General features: G+C 42.6%; 1 protein-coding gene across 1 annotated transcript in view; it reads right to left on the bottom strand.

Moving 5' to 3' along the window:
- Positions 1 to 19,075, bottom strand: part of si:dkey-11f4.7 (piezo-type mechanosensitive ion channel component 2) — a 70,960-nt gene that overhangs the window by 21,653 nt on the left and 30,232 nt on the right. Inside the window, exons 17-29 of the mRNA XM_056299401.1 lie at positions 17,222 to 17,370; positions 14,513 to 14,677; positions 14,087 to 14,128; positions 13,122 to 13,154; positions 12,376 to 12,485; positions 11,624 to 11,799; positions 10,724 to 10,900; positions 8,575 to 8,739; positions 3,375 to 3,575; positions 3,068 to 3,272; positions 2,756 to 2,857; positions 2,245 to 2,410; positions 414 to 657 (exon numbers count right to left, since the gene is read on the bottom strand). Coding sequence (XP_056155376.1) covers positions 414 to 657; positions 2,245 to 2,410; positions 2,756 to 2,857; positions 3,068 to 3,272; positions 3,375 to 3,575; positions 8,575 to 8,739; positions 10,724 to 10,900; positions 11,624 to 11,799; positions 12,376 to 12,485; positions 13,122 to 13,154; positions 14,087 to 14,128; positions 14,513 to 14,677; positions 17,222 to 17,370 — 1,935 coding nt within the window. The remainder of the gene's footprint in view (positions 1 to 413; positions 658 to 2,244; positions 2,411 to 2,755; positions 2,858 to 3,067; positions 3,273 to 3,374; positions 3,576 to 8,574; positions 8,740 to 10,723; positions 10,901 to 11,623; positions 11,800 to 12,375; positions 12,486 to 13,121; positions 13,155 to 14,086; positions 14,129 to 14,512; positions 14,678 to 17,221; positions 17,371 to 19,075) is intronic.

Consider the following 19,075-nt stretch of genomic DNA (forward strand, 5'->3'; position numbering starts at 1 on the left):
AGAAAGTGGAAAGGGAAAAAAAAGCACCAAGCTCTAAGTTAAAAACTAGAAACAGTCTGAGGAAAACATATACAAGAAAATAGCAATGAGATGGACTGACAGCCAGACTGTTAGTACAGCTTGACACTAAGTCATGACACTGGAACTGAGAGTAATGAATGAAAATGAAAAGTTGAAAAAAGTTAGTCACTATAGCATTAGTCTACGAGCAGCAATTCAGTCACAGGAGCCAGTTAGTGTAAAAAATAATGAGCAAATAAATAAGACTTAGTGGATGAGAAAGACAGTACTTCAACAGTAATAAAGTTACATCACACCAAATAGTGACTTACAACTTACTACGTTGCATCAGCAGGTATTTTCCTATATTTTGAAGACAAAGAAATTGACATTTTCACTACGTTCTGACTCACAGACAGAAGGTTCTTCATGGTGATAACAAGGCAGGTGTAGCCAATGAGCCAGTCCCAGAGTCTCAGTATGTATCTGACCGGCTGCATCAGCACACTGTTCCCAAACAGCATGAAGTAGAAGCAGGCCACCAGGTAGCCCATGCAGAAGATGTTGATCCGTGTGGTCCCAGTGATGAAGATGAGGCACAGCACCAGCCAGAAGAAATAACTGAACACAAACACCTTCACCATGTCTAGGTATGACCTGTGGATGGATATATATATATATATATATATATATATATATATATATACATATATATATATAAAGAGAGAGAGAGAGAGAGAGAGAGAGAGAGAGAGAGAGAGAGAGAGAGAGAGAGAGAGAGAGAGAGAGAGAGAGAGAGAGAGAGAGAGAGAGAGAGATGAAGAGATGGATAGATAGAAACTAAGAGAATGAGTTGCTTTTTTCAAGAATTTTCCCACCGTTAAAACACACTATCAACCCTGAGATGCCGGTTAACCATCTTGGCACAAACTACAGAGCTAGAGAGAGCTAGAGCTAGAGCTAGGGAAAGAGAGAGAGAAGGAAAATGAATTGAAGTCCTGAACATGCAGATAGCCGTGGTGGACAACACTCACATTATCATGTGTGTGACTTAATGATCGTTTTCAGTACTTTAATGTAAGACTGCATCAACATAAAAATGATTCTTGCGTCCCTCACTTTCCATCTAACTTACAGTGCAGGGAGCTGTTCAAAGGAACGCTTTGACTTTGGCAAAAAAAACAAAAACAAAAAAAAAACGAGTGCAGTAGTTTCCCACTTTGTTCGGGAAGCTCACATCTTAATTCAGTTTTACCTTTTTTGAATGAACTTCAAGATTATGCCTGTCACCTTTAAGGCCCTTCATAACTTAGCACCTTAGTATCTTTTCAAACTCCTTCAAAGCCACATACCCTCCCGTACTCTCAGATCCTCTTCTGCCATCCAACTCACTACACCATCTACCTGCTTGACCACCATGGGGTCTGGAGCCTTCAGCGTTCTGCTCCCCCCCAACCTCTGGAACGCTCTCCCATAAGACATTTACAATACTGACTCTCTTTCAACCTTCAAATCCCATCTCAAAATGTACCTTTTCAAACAGGCATATTCAGTCTGATCCAGACTTTAATGGTTACACCCACACTGATTTTTGCACAGATGATACCTATCTGTTGTATTATCTTATTATTGTATATCACTGCTTTGTTTGATTTTATGATGTCTGATACAGTGCTGGTTGTTTTTAACTGTGTTATGTAAGGTGTCCTTGAATGCTCTGAAAGGCACCCATAAATAAAATGCATTATTATTATAATTAATATTATTAAAAGTAATCTGAGGTGTTCAGCATACAACTACTTTTTTCCCTCCAGTCTCCAGTCTTTTCCTCTGCTGTGTTCTCTAAATAAAAAAAGAAAAGAAAATAATTTTATGACTAGAGCATCTTCTAGTTATTGGTGAGGATGCTGCCGCCTGGAATAAAGGTTCAATCTGTGGTTAGTCATATTGCATTGTTAGCCAAGTAAGTTTGCACGCACAAAGAATTAGATTCTTTTGGCCAATCAATCAAGTTGAATTTTATGTAGCGCTTTACTCTATAAAATAAAAAAACCAAAGGACAGAACATAATGCTGTAGAGTAGGAAGGTAGGAAGACAGAGGGTATTACTATAAAGTGGGCAAGACAATAAAGGGATTTGTATCTTTTCCTCTTCCTTGTCATTACTTTTTTTTCATGGAAAGAGGACGATAACTAGAAGATTTGAGTTAATGAGAAGTTATGAGAAGCTAAGTATCCCCTGACCTGCAATGCAGGAAGTTGTCCACAGGTACAAACTGGTTGATGGAGCAAGGATCCAGATTGCGACTGATTTCTACATTCTCTCCTGCCAGCAGACGTACCGCTGCCCGATTCTCCTCCTCAAACATCTGCCACTGAAGAGATGAACACAGCAACAGGAGGTGGTCATCTGCCAGCAGGAAAAGAGAAGGGAAATTAAACTGGCTGACCTACAATGAAAATTTGCAGATTAATCGCACACGTCTAGTAATGCAAATGTGCAAAGCATGGCCTAAATATACACCATAGTAATTTGCTATGGATGTTGCTGCTCATGATACAGAAAATGTGGGTTGAATTGGGAATATTTTTATTGATAATTTGTTGAGAGATTGAAGTAGAGCATGAAATGAATGAATAAGTAAAAGGAAAGGAAAGGAAAGGAAAGGAAAGGAAAGGAAAGGAAAGGAAAGGAAAGGAAAGGAAAGGAAAGGAAAGGAAAGGAAAGGAAAGGAAAGGACAGGGTGATACTCACAGAAGATGAACAAAGGATTTGGCCTCATGGCAAAGTCAGGCAAGTACAGCCACTTGATTACATTGGAGGTCAAAGGTGTAATAGAGGTCCTCCAGGGGTAGTCTGACAATCACAACAGAATAGAATAGAGTCTGCATGCAGCACTTCAGCAAACATTGACTTTTTTGCAATAACACCCATCTGTTTTTTCTTGTCTACTGTACTCTATAACATTGTTTTTATTCATCCCATTTCCTTTCATTGCCTTCTGTCCACTTCAACAGAAACAGAATACTAAAGAGCGAATTGAGTTGTAATGAACACTTTCCATACCAACGCAGAGAGCAGGAGGGATGCCGATGCAAAGAAGGTACTGTAGCACCATGAGTCCGGCGGTGAAGCAGCAATACTTTGGCCAAACCTCGCCAATTGCTTTCCTGCGGCGCCGGGACAGAACAGCCAATAAGGCGCAAGAATGGAGTAGGGCGTAGAAATCCATCCTCTGACCAATCACATTAACCGCCACGATCAAACTGATCTGAGAGGTGACAGATCAGCGTTGCAGTAAGTGGTTTAGGTTGAGATTGATGTAAACAGACACAGACTTTGCACACAAGCCCCCCTGGCCCCTTTAATATACCTCTAATCCAAACTTGTAGTAGAAGAAGTTGATGAAGTACTTGATGCAGGGAAGGATACCATGATCAAGGTGTTGCCTGGTGATGCCCTGGAAGATGATGCTGAAGGGCGGAGTCTTCAGGTCATTGTGGAGACGGTAGTACAGCTGGTGGCGGTGAATGGTCACCTCAAACACCAGCAAACCCAGCACCATCAGATGGTTCTAGAACAGAGAGAACACATTCGAAGAAAGTGTTGTATAGCTGAGACTTTCTAAGCCCTTAAAGGAAAACTCCACAATTTTTTAACCTGAGCCCCATTTTCCTACTGTCAGGAGTCAAACCCCAAAGTGGGTAGCAGAATCGTTTGAATTGATATGGTATTGAGCTAGCTAGTGTCATCTTACTGTTGTGCATTAAGCTGCAATGTAATCCTTTGAGGCAATAATGCTCACCAAATAATGTCCACTGGAAGAGCTCTCTTCCAGTGGACAAACTCAGTGGTTTGAGAATGGTTTCAGAAGTATCTGAAAACACCAGCCACGATGACAAGTCAATCCCAGTACAGTCAGTGACAGACCTTTTTTGCATTTTCTTTTTTGAATTTCAATCCAACTCTCTCAAACCAAACTCCTACTGTTGTCTTCCTACAACAACTTCACAACTCACTCCTCCCTGGATTACAGAGTGAGATCTCTGCTCTGGGACAGAAATGGATTGATATTTATATATATACAGTTAAGGTCACAATTATTAGCCCCCAAAGAACTATGGAACATTTCCCTAAAATTCCGCCCAATGTTTGCATCATTCATAAAACTTTATGTAGTAAAACATTCATCAATGTTAAGGCCCCTATTTGGTACATTTTTGAATGTAAAATAAATCTTCAGGTTTGCTTTATATCATTTATGTAGTGAAAATTGAGGTGGTCAAAATTATTAGCCCCCATCTGATTTTTTTTGCTTTCAAAACACACCTGAGCAATCAATCGGCTTTCAAACCACACCTGAGCAATCAATCAGCATTGAACTTTACTTAAGGGACTCCAATGAACAGGGCTAGTGGCACTTGGACACTTGATTGAGAGGGACTACTCTTAAATTCTTGGTAAGAAGTAATTTCATCATGCCAAAAAGTAAAGAAATCAGCCTGGAACTCAGAAAGAAGATAGTGGATCCTCATCTTAAGGGGGAAGGCTATACTGCCATTTCCAAGCGTTTCACAGTGTCTAGAACAGCTGTACATTTCAAGGAGACAAATTCTGTTAAGAAACAAACCTGGGCGTGGTCGAAAGTGCAAGATTCCAAAAACTTTGGAGAGGAAAATAGTCAGAGATGTCAACAACAATCCCCGGATCTCTGCCAAGATGATTGTTGCTGAACTTGCCTCTTCTGGACTTGATGTTTCAAAGAGACTGTTGTGAGGGCTCTTCATCGTGGTGGGCTTCGAGGTCATCGTCCAAGAAAAACTCCATTGCTCACACAGCGGCACATCAAAGCCAGACTGAAGTTTCCCCGTGAACATGTGAAACATGGGCATGAGTTTTGGAAGGCTGTCCTTTGGTCTGATGAGACTAAACTTGAGCTGTTTGGGCACATGAATGTTACTTTTTCTGGTGAAGGAAGGGAGAGACCTTCAACCCTAAAAACACAGTTGCCACAGTTAAACATGGTGGTGGGAGCATAATGCCGTGGGGCTGTTTTGCTGTTTCAGGCACAGGGAACCTTGTTCGGGTGCATGGGATCATGAAGATAATGAGGATAATGTAAAGAAATCTGCTGCCAGTCTAGCTTGAGGTAACTGATGGATCAAAGGAATCAAACCTAGGAACTTCTTGCTGTGAGGCAGCAGTGCAAGCACTGCACCACCGCACCATGACTGTCTAAAGGTAGGAAGACTACTACTACTACGACTACTACTACTTTCGGTTGTTCCCGTTAGAGGTCGCCACAGAGGATCATCCGTTTCCATTTCTTCATGTCTTCTGCATCTTCCTCTGTCACACCAGCCACCTGCATGTCTTCCCTCACCACATCCACAAACCTCCTCTTTGGCCTTCCTCTTTTCCTCTTCCCTGGTTGCTCCATATTCAGCACCCTTCTCCCAATATATCCAGCATCTCTCCTCCATACATGTCCAAGCCATCTAAATCTAGCCTCTTTTGCTTTGTCCCCAAACCATCCAACTTGAGCGGTCCCTCTAATATAATCATTTCTAATCCTGTCCTTCTTCATCACACCCAATGAAAATCTGAGCATCTTCAACTCTGCCACCTCCAGCTCCACCTCCTGTCTTTTTGTTAGTGCCTCTGTCTCCAAACCATATAACATAGCTGGTCTCACAACATCTTGTAAACCTTCCCTTTAACTCTTGCTGGTACCCTTCGATCGCAAATCACTCCTGACACTCTTCTCCACCCACTCCACCCTGCCTGCACTCTCTTCTTCGCCTCTCTCCTGCACTCCCCATTACTTTGGATAGTTGACCCCAAGTATTTAAACTCATATGCCTTCGTCACCTCCACTCCTTGCATCCTCACCCTTCCACAGTCCTCCCTCTCATTCACGCATAAGTATTCTGTCTTGCTCCTACTGACTTTCATTCCTCTTCTCTCCAATGCATACCTCCACCTCTCCAGGCTCTCTTCAACCTGCACCCTACTCTCGCTACAGATCACAATGTCATCCGCGACCATGGAAACTCCTGCCTGATCTTGTCCGTCAACTTGTCCACCGCTATTGCAAACAAGAAAGGGCTCAGAGCCGATCCTTGATGTAATCCCACCTCCACCTTGAACCCATCTGCCATTCCAACTGCACACCTCACCACACCTCCTCTCTCGGCACCCTGTCATATGCTTTCTCTAAATCTGCAAAGACACAATGTAACTCCTTCTGGCCTTCTCTATACTTCTCGATTAACATTCTCAAAGCAAACATCGCATCTTTCGTGGCATGAAACCATACTGCTGCTCGCTAATCGTCACCTCTCCTCTTAACCTAGCTTCTATTACACTTTCCCATATCTTCATGCTGTGGCTGATCAACTTTATACCTCTGTAGTTACTACGGTTCTGCACATCGCTCTTGTTCTTGAAAATCGATACCAGTATGCTTCTTCTCCACTCCTCAGGCATCCTCTCACTTTCCAAGATTGTGTTAAACAATCTAGTTAAAAAAACCCACTGCCATCTCTCCTAAACATCTCCATGCCTCCACAGGTATGTCATCAGGACCAACTGACTTTCCACTCTTCATCCTCTTCATAGCTGCTCTCACTTCCTCCTTGCTAATCCACTGCACTTCCTGATTCACTATCCCTACATTATCCAACCTTCTCTCTCTCTCATTTTCTTCATTCATCAGCCCCTCAAAGTACTCCTTCCACCTTCTTAGCACACTCTCTTCACTTGTCAGCACATTTCCATCTCTATCCTTGATCGCCCTTACCTACTGCACATCCTTTGCAGCTCGGTCCCTCTGTCTAACCAAGTCATTTTCTCCTTCCTTAGTGTCTAACCTGTCATACAACTCACCATATGCCTTTTCCTTTGCCTTTGCCACCTCTCTCTTTGCTTTACGCTGCATCTCCTTGTATGCCTGTCTACTTTCTTTATCTCTCCGACTATCCCACTTCTTCTTTGCCAACCTCTTCCTCTGTACAATTTGCTGTACTTCCTCATTCCACCACCAAGTCTCCTGGTCTTCCTTCCTCTGTCCTGATGACACACCAAGTACCTTCCTAGCTGTCTCCCTCACTATTTCTGCAGTGCTTGCCCAGCCATCCGGTAACTCTTCACTACCACCCTGTGCCTGTCTTAACTCCTCCCTGAACTCCACACAACAGTCTTCCTTCTTCAACTTCCACCATTTGATCTTCGGCTCTGCCTTCATTCGCTTCCTCTTCTTGGTCTTCAAAGTCATCCTACAGACCACCATCCGATGCTGCCTAGCTACGTTTTCCCCGGTCACCACCTTGCAGTCTCCAATCCCTTTCAGATCACGCCTTCTACATAAGACATAGCCCACCTGTGTGCACTTTCCTCCACTCTTGTACATCACCCTGTGTTCCTCCCTCTTCTTGAAATATGTATTCACCACAGCCATTTCCATCCTTTTCGAAAAATCCACCACCATCTGTCCTTCCACATTTCTCTCCTTGACTCCATACCTTCCCATCACCTCCTCATCACCTCTGTTCCCTTCACCAACATGTCCATTGAAGTCCGCTCCAATCACCACTCTCTCCTCCTTGGATACATTCTCCACCACTTCATCCAATTCACTCCAGAATTCTTCTTTCTCTTCCATCTCACACCCAACTTGTGGGGTATATGCGCTGATAACATTCAACAATACACCTTCAATTTCCAGCTTCATACTCATCATTCTGTCTGGAACTCTCTTCACCTCCAGCACACTCTTGACATACTCTTCCTTCAGAATTACCTCTACCCCATTTCTCCTCCCATTCGTACCATGGTAGAAGAGTTTGAACCCACTACTCCTGGCCTTACTCCCCTTCCACCTGGTCTCTTGCACACAGAGTATGACTACCTTTCTTCTTTCCATCATATCAGCCAGCTCTCTCCCTTTACCAGTCATAGTGCCAACATTCAAAGTTCCGACTCTCACCTCCACACTCCTACCCTTCTCTGGACATGCCTTCCCCCTCTCCTCCTCCTTTGCCCAACAGTAGCATTGTTTCCACCGGCACCCTGCTGGTTAACAGTACCGGTGGCGGTCGTTGGTAACCCGGGCCTCGACCAATCCGGTATGGAAATCTTATTTTTACACTTAGTCTTCCTTACTTATTATAAATAAATAAGGAAGACTACGTGTATCTAAATGTAGATAAGTCTATACAATAACACAGAACCACTGAAGTAGTTTTGGGTTATTGGCATTTATGCATGTGCATACTGTAAATGTTAAACTGAAGCGTGATCGCCTTACCTATTAGTATTTTTTTTTTATTTTTCCCTATAGTAGTATGGTGGACAAGTCTGCCAGGGTTGTTATACATTACAGTGCCTATATTTTAGATTCAAATCTGTTGTGACCGACTCGTAATTTCTGTGACTAGTAAAATAAAGTTGTGTAAACTTTTAAGTTTTGCGTACGGTTTCTCTCACTTGTTGCCACCATGAGCCAGTCGTTAACAATGGTCTGAATAATTCATGTCTAGGAAACAGACTGCTTTTGGAGTTCATCACTGTACCTGGAGACAGGGGAGGATCCTGCCCTCACACTTGCGTAGTGCTCCACACCAATAGACAGGGTCAACAGATTCCATGTAGAGAATAGACCTCCTAAGCAGCTCCACCATGTTCCCTCCCGGCTCTACCCCCATGTCTGGGCCTGAGCTGTTTGACGATAACAGGCCCTGAGGTACAAGAACAGTCACATGATATAGATTATACAGTCAAGATGACAATATTGTTTCTGTTGTAAAAAGAAAAGAGCATCACACTACAGGCACAGAGAAAAAGGCAGGATATAAAGTACTATACATTAGCATATGGTACAAATGTGGACATGAAATCAAGTGGATGTACAGATCCATGCAATGATAGTATTTCAGATCAACATACAGGCCTGTAGATGCAAATTTAGAGGAGGCAACAGCACAGGCAACCATGCTCATAAACACAAAGGTGTCAACATACACACATACACATAGAGGTATTCAATGTAGGTATGTATATTCATATATGTATATATCTATTTGTGTACAGTGCCGTGAAAACGTATTTGCCCCTTTACTGATGTCCTCCATTTTTGGATATTTGTCACACTGAATGTTTCACATCTTCATAGAAAATATAATATCAGACAAGGAGAACCCGAGTAAACACAAAATACAGTTTTTAAATGAACATTTCATTAATTGAAGAAAAACGTTATCCAACAGTCATTTCACCTAGGTGAGAAAGTAACCCCCCCCCCAAACTAAAGAACTGGTTGTGTCACCTTTAGCAGCCCCGACTACAACCAAAACTTCCTATAATTGGAGATCAGACTTTCACATCGCAGTAGAAGAATTTTGGCCCACTCTTCTTTGCAGAATTGTTGTAATTCAGTGACATGGGAGGGTTTTTGAGTATGAACTGCTTGTTTAAGGTCCTGCCACAGCATCTCAATGGGGTTCAAGTCAGAACTTTGAATAGGCCACCCCAAAACCATCATTTTGTTTCCTTTGAGCTGTTTTGAGTTGGACTTACTTCTGTGTTTTGGATCATTGTCCTGCTGCTTAACCCAATTACACTTCAGCTTCAGATCACAGACTGATGACCGGACACTTTCCTTCAGAATTTTCTGGCAGAGAGCAGAATTCATGGTTCCTTCAGTGATGGCAAGTCGTCCAGGCCCTGAGGCAGCAAAGCATCCCACTACCACCACCACGTTTGACTGCTGGTTTGATATTCCTATTGTGACATGCTATTTGCTTTATGCCAGATATAACAGCACCCATGTCTCCCAAAAAGTTTCACTTTTGACTTGTCTGTCCACAGAACATTATCCCAAAGACTTGGGGGTCATCAATGTGCTTCTTTTTTTTTTTTCTTTTTTTTTTGCAAATGTGAGACAAGCATTAGTGTTTCTCTTAGTTAATAGGGGTTTGCACCTTGCAACTCTCCCATGAATTCAATTTTTGCTTAATTTTTCAATTTCAATTCAATTTTGCTTAGTCTCATTCTTGTTGCTGAATCATGAACTTAGTTGAGGCAAGAGAGGCCTGCAGTTCTTTAGATGTTATCCTGGGTTTTCTTGTGGCTTCTTGGAAGAGTAGTTGCTCCGCCCTTGGAGGAATTTTGCTAGCCGGCCACTCCTGGGGAGATTCACATCTCTTCCAAGTATTATCCACTTGGAGACAATGGCTCTCACTGTCCCAGAGCCTTAGCTTTGTAACCCTTTCTGGACTTATATATGTCAACAACTTTTTTTCTCATCTTCTCTGGAATTTTCATGGCGCCATAATGTGCTGCTTGTTAAGAACTTGCAGCCTACTTCGCATTGAAGGTAAGGTTCTATATAAATCATGTTTAGATTCAACAGGGATGGCAGTAATCAAGCCTAGGTGTGTCTGCTTTAATTGAATCCAATGATCAATTCAATTTGATTAATTGGTTGATTGAGTAACCAAGGGGGAAATTACTTTTTCACATAGGGTCAGTTGGTATTGGATAACTCTTTTTCTTAAATAAATAAAATTATCGTTTAAAAACTGAATGTAGTGTTTACTCGGGCTCTCTTCATCTTATATTACATTTTGTGTGAAGATCTGAAACAAATGTGAAAAATATGCAAAAAGAGGAAATCAGGAAGGGGGCAAATACCTTTTCACAGCACTGTATATGTATACTCACAGCAGTGCAGTTGGAGGAGTAATTGAGGGGATTGATGACTTTGAGTTGATAAAACATCTTACAGACCACCATGACACAGGCCCAGACAGCAGAGACACTGGAGGCCAGAGGTCGTATCCGTGGGAATGGGAGGGCAAAGGCCCACAGAACCAGGAAGAGGTAGTTCATCAGGGAAACCTGAGAACAATTAGACAGCAACACAGCTTCTGAATTCAGTTCTTTTACTTTTCCTTTTCACTAAGATCTTGCTAAAATAAATATGGCAGAATTAAACACCATTCATGATCTATCATGAATGGCCATGAATACATGGCTGAAATAGTATTAATAACAGGGTGCACAAAAATAAATATGCTCGTAAAATATGGTGACAAACTGAATCCAAGAGAAATCTTTTTCTCTCACTGATTTCACCTGAGGCTTCTGACATGAGAGGAAAACACACATTTTTTCACTGCATCTTCAACTCATTATTGTGTAACTTAACACTAAGACAACCTTCCTAATATTTGGTAGTAGTCTCTGTAACAGACACACACATACACATACCAACCCCAACCCTAACTATAAATCTAACCTTATCCCTAAGATGAAGCAAAAAAAAAAAACCCAAAAGAAATTTAGACCTAACCTTAAGCCCTGACTTTAATGCCGTGCCATATTTTAATGCCTAACTTTAATACTAAAGTTAAGTCAAACTAAAATCACAGTTGTAATAGTAACTGTAACCATAACTCCTAGTCCACAAATAACCCTTGCCCCCAAGGGGATCGGAAGATATGTCCCCATAGCTCATTTCTGATTTTACTATACTTATGGAGACATTTGGTCCCCATGAGGATAGCTAAATAAAACACACACACACGCACACATACAAATCAACGGTTCCATTCATCCAACCTCTTGCAGTGAGACCCAGATGATGCCAGTAGAGACTATTTTGAGGCTGTGGAGCTCAAGCAGACTCCAAATCATCCCCTGGATCCTGTAGATACCCAGCAGGGCCTGGATGAGCAGCAAGCTGGCCTGGTCCACAATCAGACCCCACTGGTCCTTACCACAGGGGGGAGCACTATCTGGAAAACAGGGATCAAGGGGAGAGGAGGGGAAACGCAGATCAGTAGAAGAAGCTAAGTAAGGAGTAAAAGAGACAGAGATACAGCTAAAGATAGAGATAGAGATAGGGAGGGAGGAAAATAGGGATCAGCAGAAGTAGGGAAAAAGTAAAGAGAGTTGAGAAGAGGCAGAGACACAAACCCAATGAACGCAGGGAGAGAGAAGTTGCTTGGTCATTTCGTCTGAGACTGAGTATGAGCAAATTCATCTTAACCTGCAGATCAGTGCACAATAAAATGTTTAAGTCTGACAGTCGCTGGGAGCAAGAGAGGAAAAAGAGAGGCAGAAAGGAGAGAGAGGGGTGTCAGAGTGGTAGGAGATAGGAAAGACAGCTATGGAGGGTAGAAGAGAGGTGGAAGGTAGGAAGACAATATCAGAGGGCGAGATGTTATTATGTTTAAACAGCCAGGGATCAAATATGAACAAATTCAGTATCACAAATGAATTAACACTCAATCAAACTTGTGCATTCAAAGGTCACTGGGACTAACCCACAGCTGACCTTTGACCCCTTTTGGGTTCCATCTCACAATTACCTTCCCCTACCGTCTCCTCCTGCTCATCTGATTCCTGCTCAAAGGAGTGTGGCAGCCCCGCACTGTCCAGAGTCTCCTGACTCTTTCCCTTCAACTGTTCCTTTACCAGCCTGGCAGACAACAGAAACGGTTTTACATTATGAGGAATTTAGCCAGTTACTGTGATTGTGTAGTTAGGGTAGTGGTGTCCAATCATGTGCAAAAAAAAAGTCATACATATGCAGGTTTTAATTTCAAATCAAACATTTCACAGGCTGATTTCACAGATTAACACTCCTACGAATTCATGAAGTCAGTTGGTGTTGTGTTTGGTCAAAACGCAAACCTGAATATGCTTCTCTCTTTATTAGGGTAGCTTCCCACCACTGAGGTAGGGATTCAATGTCTTTAAAAGGACCTTTTCAAAGGAACGGACACATCATTACATGTAACAGGACAATATCAGGTACCACATGGTTTGAGGTGCACAGAAAGAAGATCAACAGCTGGTCATATATACTTTGCTAATGTAGGCAAAAAAGGACCTCCATATGAGACATTAGTCAGTTAAAACGAAAATCATTCAGCCAGTTTATTGTCTTCATCAGGCGTGGTTATGACATGTCTTATCCATATAGGTATGTGGGGTTCTTTTTGCACCATGTTTCATCCTTTTATTTAATCAGATGCCGACTTAAAACAATTGGCTAAGTCTAGACTGATAACCACAGCATAGAGATGACCCTCTTATTGGTGTCAAAACTTACCTTTTCTGGAACTTTTCAAGGTTTTCTTTAATGCTGGGAATTAAATTAAAGAGAGATGAAAGAACATTATTCTGATAATTATTTGTGTTGTGTGAGAGCACTGATAATTTCATGTACAGTAATGGACCAATAGGATGACTACAGGAAATAGTTTGTTCTCCCTAAAAACATCATTAGCAGAGTGAAGCCTTCCTTTCATTATATATACAGACATGGGGTGTCAGACCCCATAGAGACCTTTCCAACAAATTCTTGATAAATGGATAAATTAATTTCTAATAGTGTATAAGCAAAATCGGAGATATTGTTCTTTCTTCTTTTTTTTCTCTCTCCCCCTTTTATCCCCAACTGTATCCGACCAATTACCCCACTCTTCCGGGCCGTCCTGGTCGCTGCTCCGTCCCCTCTGCCGATCCGGGGAGGGCTGCAGACTACCATGTGCCTCCTCCAATACACGTGGCGTTGCCAGCCGCTTCTTATCACCTGACAGTGAGGAGTTTCATCAGGAGGACGTAGCATGTGTGAGGATCATGCTGTTCACCCCTGTTCCCCCTCCCCTCTGAACAGGTGCCCCGGCCAACCAGAGGAAGTGCTAGTGCAGTGACCAGGACACATAACCACATCCGGCTTCCCACCTGCAGACACGGCCAATTGTCTCTGTAGAGACGCCCGACCAAGCTGGAGGTAACACGGGGATTCAAACTGGCGATCCCCGTATTGGTAGGCAACAGAATAGACCGCCATGCCATCCGGACGCCCCAGGGTTATTGTTCTTTCTTGACAAAACATTTTGGCTATAGAATGCCAGCTCTTGCTGCTTGCAAACACTAATATCATTTATGGATATTTAGGGAGGGTAGGAGTAAAACCACACCTAATTTAGAGCGACAGGTCTATGAGCAAAGCACTGTCTGAAAAGTGTGAGAGAGGAAAGCTAGTTACAAAGATAAAAAAGGGCATCTTACATTGCAGATATTATATTCACCGAACTCCTTAGCTCACTCTCTCTGGGTAAAGATATTGGAAAAATTAAGAGATGAATATGAGAATGAGACAGAGGTGTATAATTGGCATACTAGCACAAATTACACATACATATAAAAAGGCTTTGTTTCAACTGTACAGACCTCTTTAAAGGGTTATCAAAGCATTTTTTGCATTATTCTCCTGCATTTCATGTTTATGTTTGCAGAAAATGTCTCCTTAAAGAAATTACACCCAGAGGGAAATTGTTTGATACATTATTTCACTTGCCACACACACACACACACACACACACACACACACACACACACACACACACACACACACACACACACACACACACACACACACACACACACACACACACACACACACTCAAACCTGCACACGCCACCATGTTTTCTGACCTGGAACACTGTCTCACAGGTACGTTGTCTAGGTCAGTGAGGGACAGGAAGTCTGAGTTGAAGTAGTGGAGCTGGAGGATACAGGCCAATAGAAACGCAGCAGGGAGCAGAATGCGGGCAAACAGTTCCACTGTTTGGTAGCGCTCCAAACCAAGGTCACGGAGACTGGACAGACAGGGGTGTGGTTTCAATAACTTAGTTACTAAAGGAGCTCTATTTCCGAAGGCAAAAACCAAGGCATGCAAGGGGAGTCTAATGAATCCACAAATTAACACAATTCACTCAGTATAGGCAGACTATTGTATAACAACGTTGAAGATACAGTGTCTTAGTCCTTATTGAAGAGTAACACAGAAAAACAAAAGCCAAAACATTAGTGATGTATGCTGAATGGTTACAAAAAGTTTAGACAAATCAGTCATCACATTACTGTGGCAGAGAATTGTTTTTGCATTGGTTCAGACTCAGAGAGACTCAAGAGAGGTCAGAGGTGCACTTCTGCATAACCTCTCTGCCTATTTACAGCGTGCGTATAAAAGGAAGCAGAGAGACATGGACACCTATGCAATACTCTGGACAATGTGTGGGTTTACTCAGCAGAACATATGAAATGTGTTACATTTTTGACAGTTACGTATTGATCTACTCTGAGTCGGAAAAGGGATAAGCAACCGAGTGCAGAATCAGTTTATTTGTGCGATCTGAAGAAATCACATATGTTGTGCGACACTTTTTCCCCCTTTTTTCCCTCCTCAATTGTACCCGTCCAATCACCCCACTCTTCCGAGCTGTCCCGGTCGCTGCTCCACCCCCTCTGCCGATCTGGTGTAACAGCCCAAGATATACCCCCTGGCCAGACTAAACCCAGGGTTAAATTGGGCTAGCCTGTTTTATACCCCAGGTATATTATGGGCTAGTCCAGTTTATACCTCAGGGTATTGTTTAGGCTAGGCTATTTCATACCCCTCTAGGACAGATTATACCCCCCCATACTCAGACACAGGGTTAAAGTGGGCTAGCCTGTTTTATACCCTGGGTATATTCTGGGGTAGTCCAGTTTATACCCCGAGGTATTATTTAGGCTAGGCTATTTCATACCCTTCTAACCCAGATTATACCCCCCACAATCAGATACACAAAATAATCAAGGATACAGTATTCAATTTTGATTTTATTTCACATGCTGATGACACAACCTTATAAACTATCATACAACAGCTAGTGCCAACCATCTGGAACTGTGATGAATCTTGAATAAAATTGAGGCTATTAGAAAAAAAATAAAATAAAATAAAAAGGCTCTCTCTTATGCTCTTGCCATAGTAACCTATATTTTCAGTTTCTTGTCTGTACCCTGCAAATACTCTGCTGTGAAACTTCTTGCAACTTGAAAGTCTGAGACCGTTAGTTGTACGCTGAGGATGAAACCGTCTTCTGAGCATGAAGAACATTGAACTCAAATAACTACGAACTCTCAGGACTCTGAACCAATCTAGACTGCTTGACATAACAGCAGTGCTAAGTTCTGTGAACTCCACCAAACAGTCTGAAAATAACCCGATTGCACCGCCCTCCGGCTTCAACGAGGATCCACTGGCGGGAGGCCCCTGCTTCGAACCAAGTGTTCCAACGTCATCCACGTGTCTCTTCCACGCTCCCCGAGCCAGCACAACGCATCCAAACAAAAGGTTGCTTTGCAAACTAATCAAGTAAATCATGAGCTAACAAAACATATATCCAAGCACTGGTTACAACACGGAAGTGCTCTGACACATTCTCAAGTTAAAATGCATGATGTGTCAAGCTCTGGAGACTAAAGCTGGCAGGATATGTTAGCCACTGCATTGACTGGCCAACCTTCTACACTGCATGTCAAGAGCAAAATGACTTCAGAACACTGAGTTGCACATACAACTGTCAAGAGTTTTGAAATAGCGCCCTCTGTAACCCGGGGGGGGGGTTATAATCTGGACTAGAGGGGTATAGTCTGGCCTAGCCCAAAATATACCCCGGGGTATAAACCACCCTGGAATATTTTATACCCCGCGATATATTTTAGGCTAGGCCAGCCCAGGTATAGTTTGACGGGGGGTTAATCTAGCCTGCTACACTCGGGAAGGGCTGCAGACTACCACATGCCTCCTCCAATACATGTGGAGTCACCAGCCGCTTCTTTTCACCTGACAGTGAGGAGTTTCACCAGGGAGATGTAGGGCGTGAGAGTATCATGCTATTCCCCCCCAGTCCCCCCTCCCCCCTGAACAGGCGCTCCGACCGACCAGAAGAGGCGGTAGTGCAGCCAACAGGACACATACCCACATCCGGCTTCCCAACCGCAGACACGGCCAATTGTGTCTGTAGGGACGCCTGACCAAGCCAAAGGTAACACAGGGGATTCGAACCAGCAATTCCCGTGTTGGCAGGCAACAGAATAGACTGCCACGCCACCCGGATGTCCGCGACAATACTTTTTTTAATGCGTCAAACTAAAAAAGGGGCTATTCTGGATCTAAAATGAAAGTGAAAAAAAGAAAAATAGACCAAAAAATTCTTAATCCTGATTTAAACACACACACACACACACACACACACACACACACACACACACACACACACACACACACACACACACACACACACACACACACACACACACACACACACACACACACACACGCGGTCGGGTAATTTAGACACACTGACACTCACCCATCCTCTGACATGCCCATGATTTGTCTGAACAGTCCGGATACAGTTCTGAACTGGTACATGTAGATGGCTATCAACACCACCATGGAGTAGCCCACCACTACGGCCCAGAAGGTCTTCAGAAACCGACGCCAAATATTGTAATGTGTCTGAGGGACATAAAGAGAGACACAAACACTAGGAAAGGCGATAATAACATAGTACATGATCAATACAACTTGGACCAATTCTGTTTTTGCTGGCATCCTACCATTCCCTCCCCTTTCTTTCATAAAAAGCTGAACACACTGAACACATTGTATCCACAAAAGACATCACCCAAAATTGCAACTCTAACATCAATAATACAAGTATCCGCACTGAACACTTCTAATATGCTGCTGATGTGTTCAAAACAGATGGATGATGTTGCCCTACACCACCTCTTGAGCCATTAGGCATTTATGTAAGTGGTCAGCAAAAACCCAGGCTGAGGAAACCAGGGAAAAGCAGCAAAAATGTTTGTGTCCACGTTCATAAGTCATAATCAATACTCTCAACTGTAAAACAGTATTGATGAGAGTTTGAGAGCTTCGCAACTGTGTTTGGATGTGTTTGGGGCGGGGTGTGTGTGTCTGCTTGTGTCTGTCAATAGGGTCTAATTTCAAGCTTTCATGTGCTTGTGTATTTATTTCATTGTGTAGTGTGTTTGTGTGCGTGTGTGTGTTTTCAGGGTTCATGGTAGAGCAGGACCTTTTCTGAACCTCTTCATACACTGCTCAGTCAGCTTAAAATTGATACCTGATAACACATCTAACTGTTAGCGGAGATGAAAACAGCATCAGCTTTGAGTTGTTATGCAGCAGAAACAGATTTCCTCTCTAAAACCTGAGGATCATATTTCGCTTTAAAAAACAAATGGATTTTCCATTCTACATCCACATTAATTTACTCTACAGACTCCATTTTGTACAAAGTCAGAAAAATCTGCAAACATGTTGGCAAGTTTTCACGATAACTCAGTCTTAGCCTAAAAACATTTAAGATGTTAGCATGAGACAGAAAACACATACTGGACTTAACTCATTGTGGAATAACAAGCTGAGAACAATGAATTCCTTTAAACGAGACAATTTATCACTCATCCCCACTGATATAGTTATAAACAGGACCTGATGTAACTTCACATAATTTCACATGCAAGTGACCGCTACGATGAAAGAAAAACCTCTCAAACCTGGAAAGGTAAAGGGTTTAGTGGGATAAAACAAGGTTGTGTACTGGAATAATGTTACGAAACTGTATTTCAGAGTGTTGTAATGAGCTGTAAGCGGATACAGAGTGATTGCTTTCAACCGTCAGCACTGAGTTAACTTAGGTCACTTCCAGTAAACGCAACACATGCAAGAAGATGCAAAGCACATATCAAAGGAGAACAATTTAACCCTCATCACAACTCCTCATGAGAGGGACTGACACATAATGACCATTTACCTTTGACCAAGAAAAACTGACCAACAGCCTCTAGCTGTCAGTTTACCTCATTCAGAACCAATGAGGTAACCTTCCTTGTATGTTTCCCAAAGTATTCATGACTAACTAGTAGCAATATACACTATTGGGGAAAGGAATTTTATGGATAAAGACGATCCAATATGTTGTAATTTGCTGAACAGGTTACTGCTGACTGTGGACTGTGGTCCAAATCTCGCCTCTCTTTAATCACGGCATGGTGGCCCAGTGGTTAGCGCTGTCACCTCACAGTAAGAAGGTCCTGGGTTCGAACCCTGAGGTTGTCCAACTTTGGGGATCATCCCTGGTTGTCCTCTGTGTGGAGTTTGCATGTTCTCCTTATTTCTGTGGTGGGTTTTCTCT

This window comes from Lampris incognitus, chromosome 2 (assembly GCF_029633865.1).
Source record: "Lampris incognitus isolate fLamInc1 chromosome 2, fLamInc1.hap2, whole genome shotgun sequence".
In the NCBI taxonomy this organism is placed as follows: domain Eukaryota; kingdom Metazoa; phylum Chordata; class Actinopteri; order Lampriformes; family Lampridae; genus Lampris; species Lampris incognitus.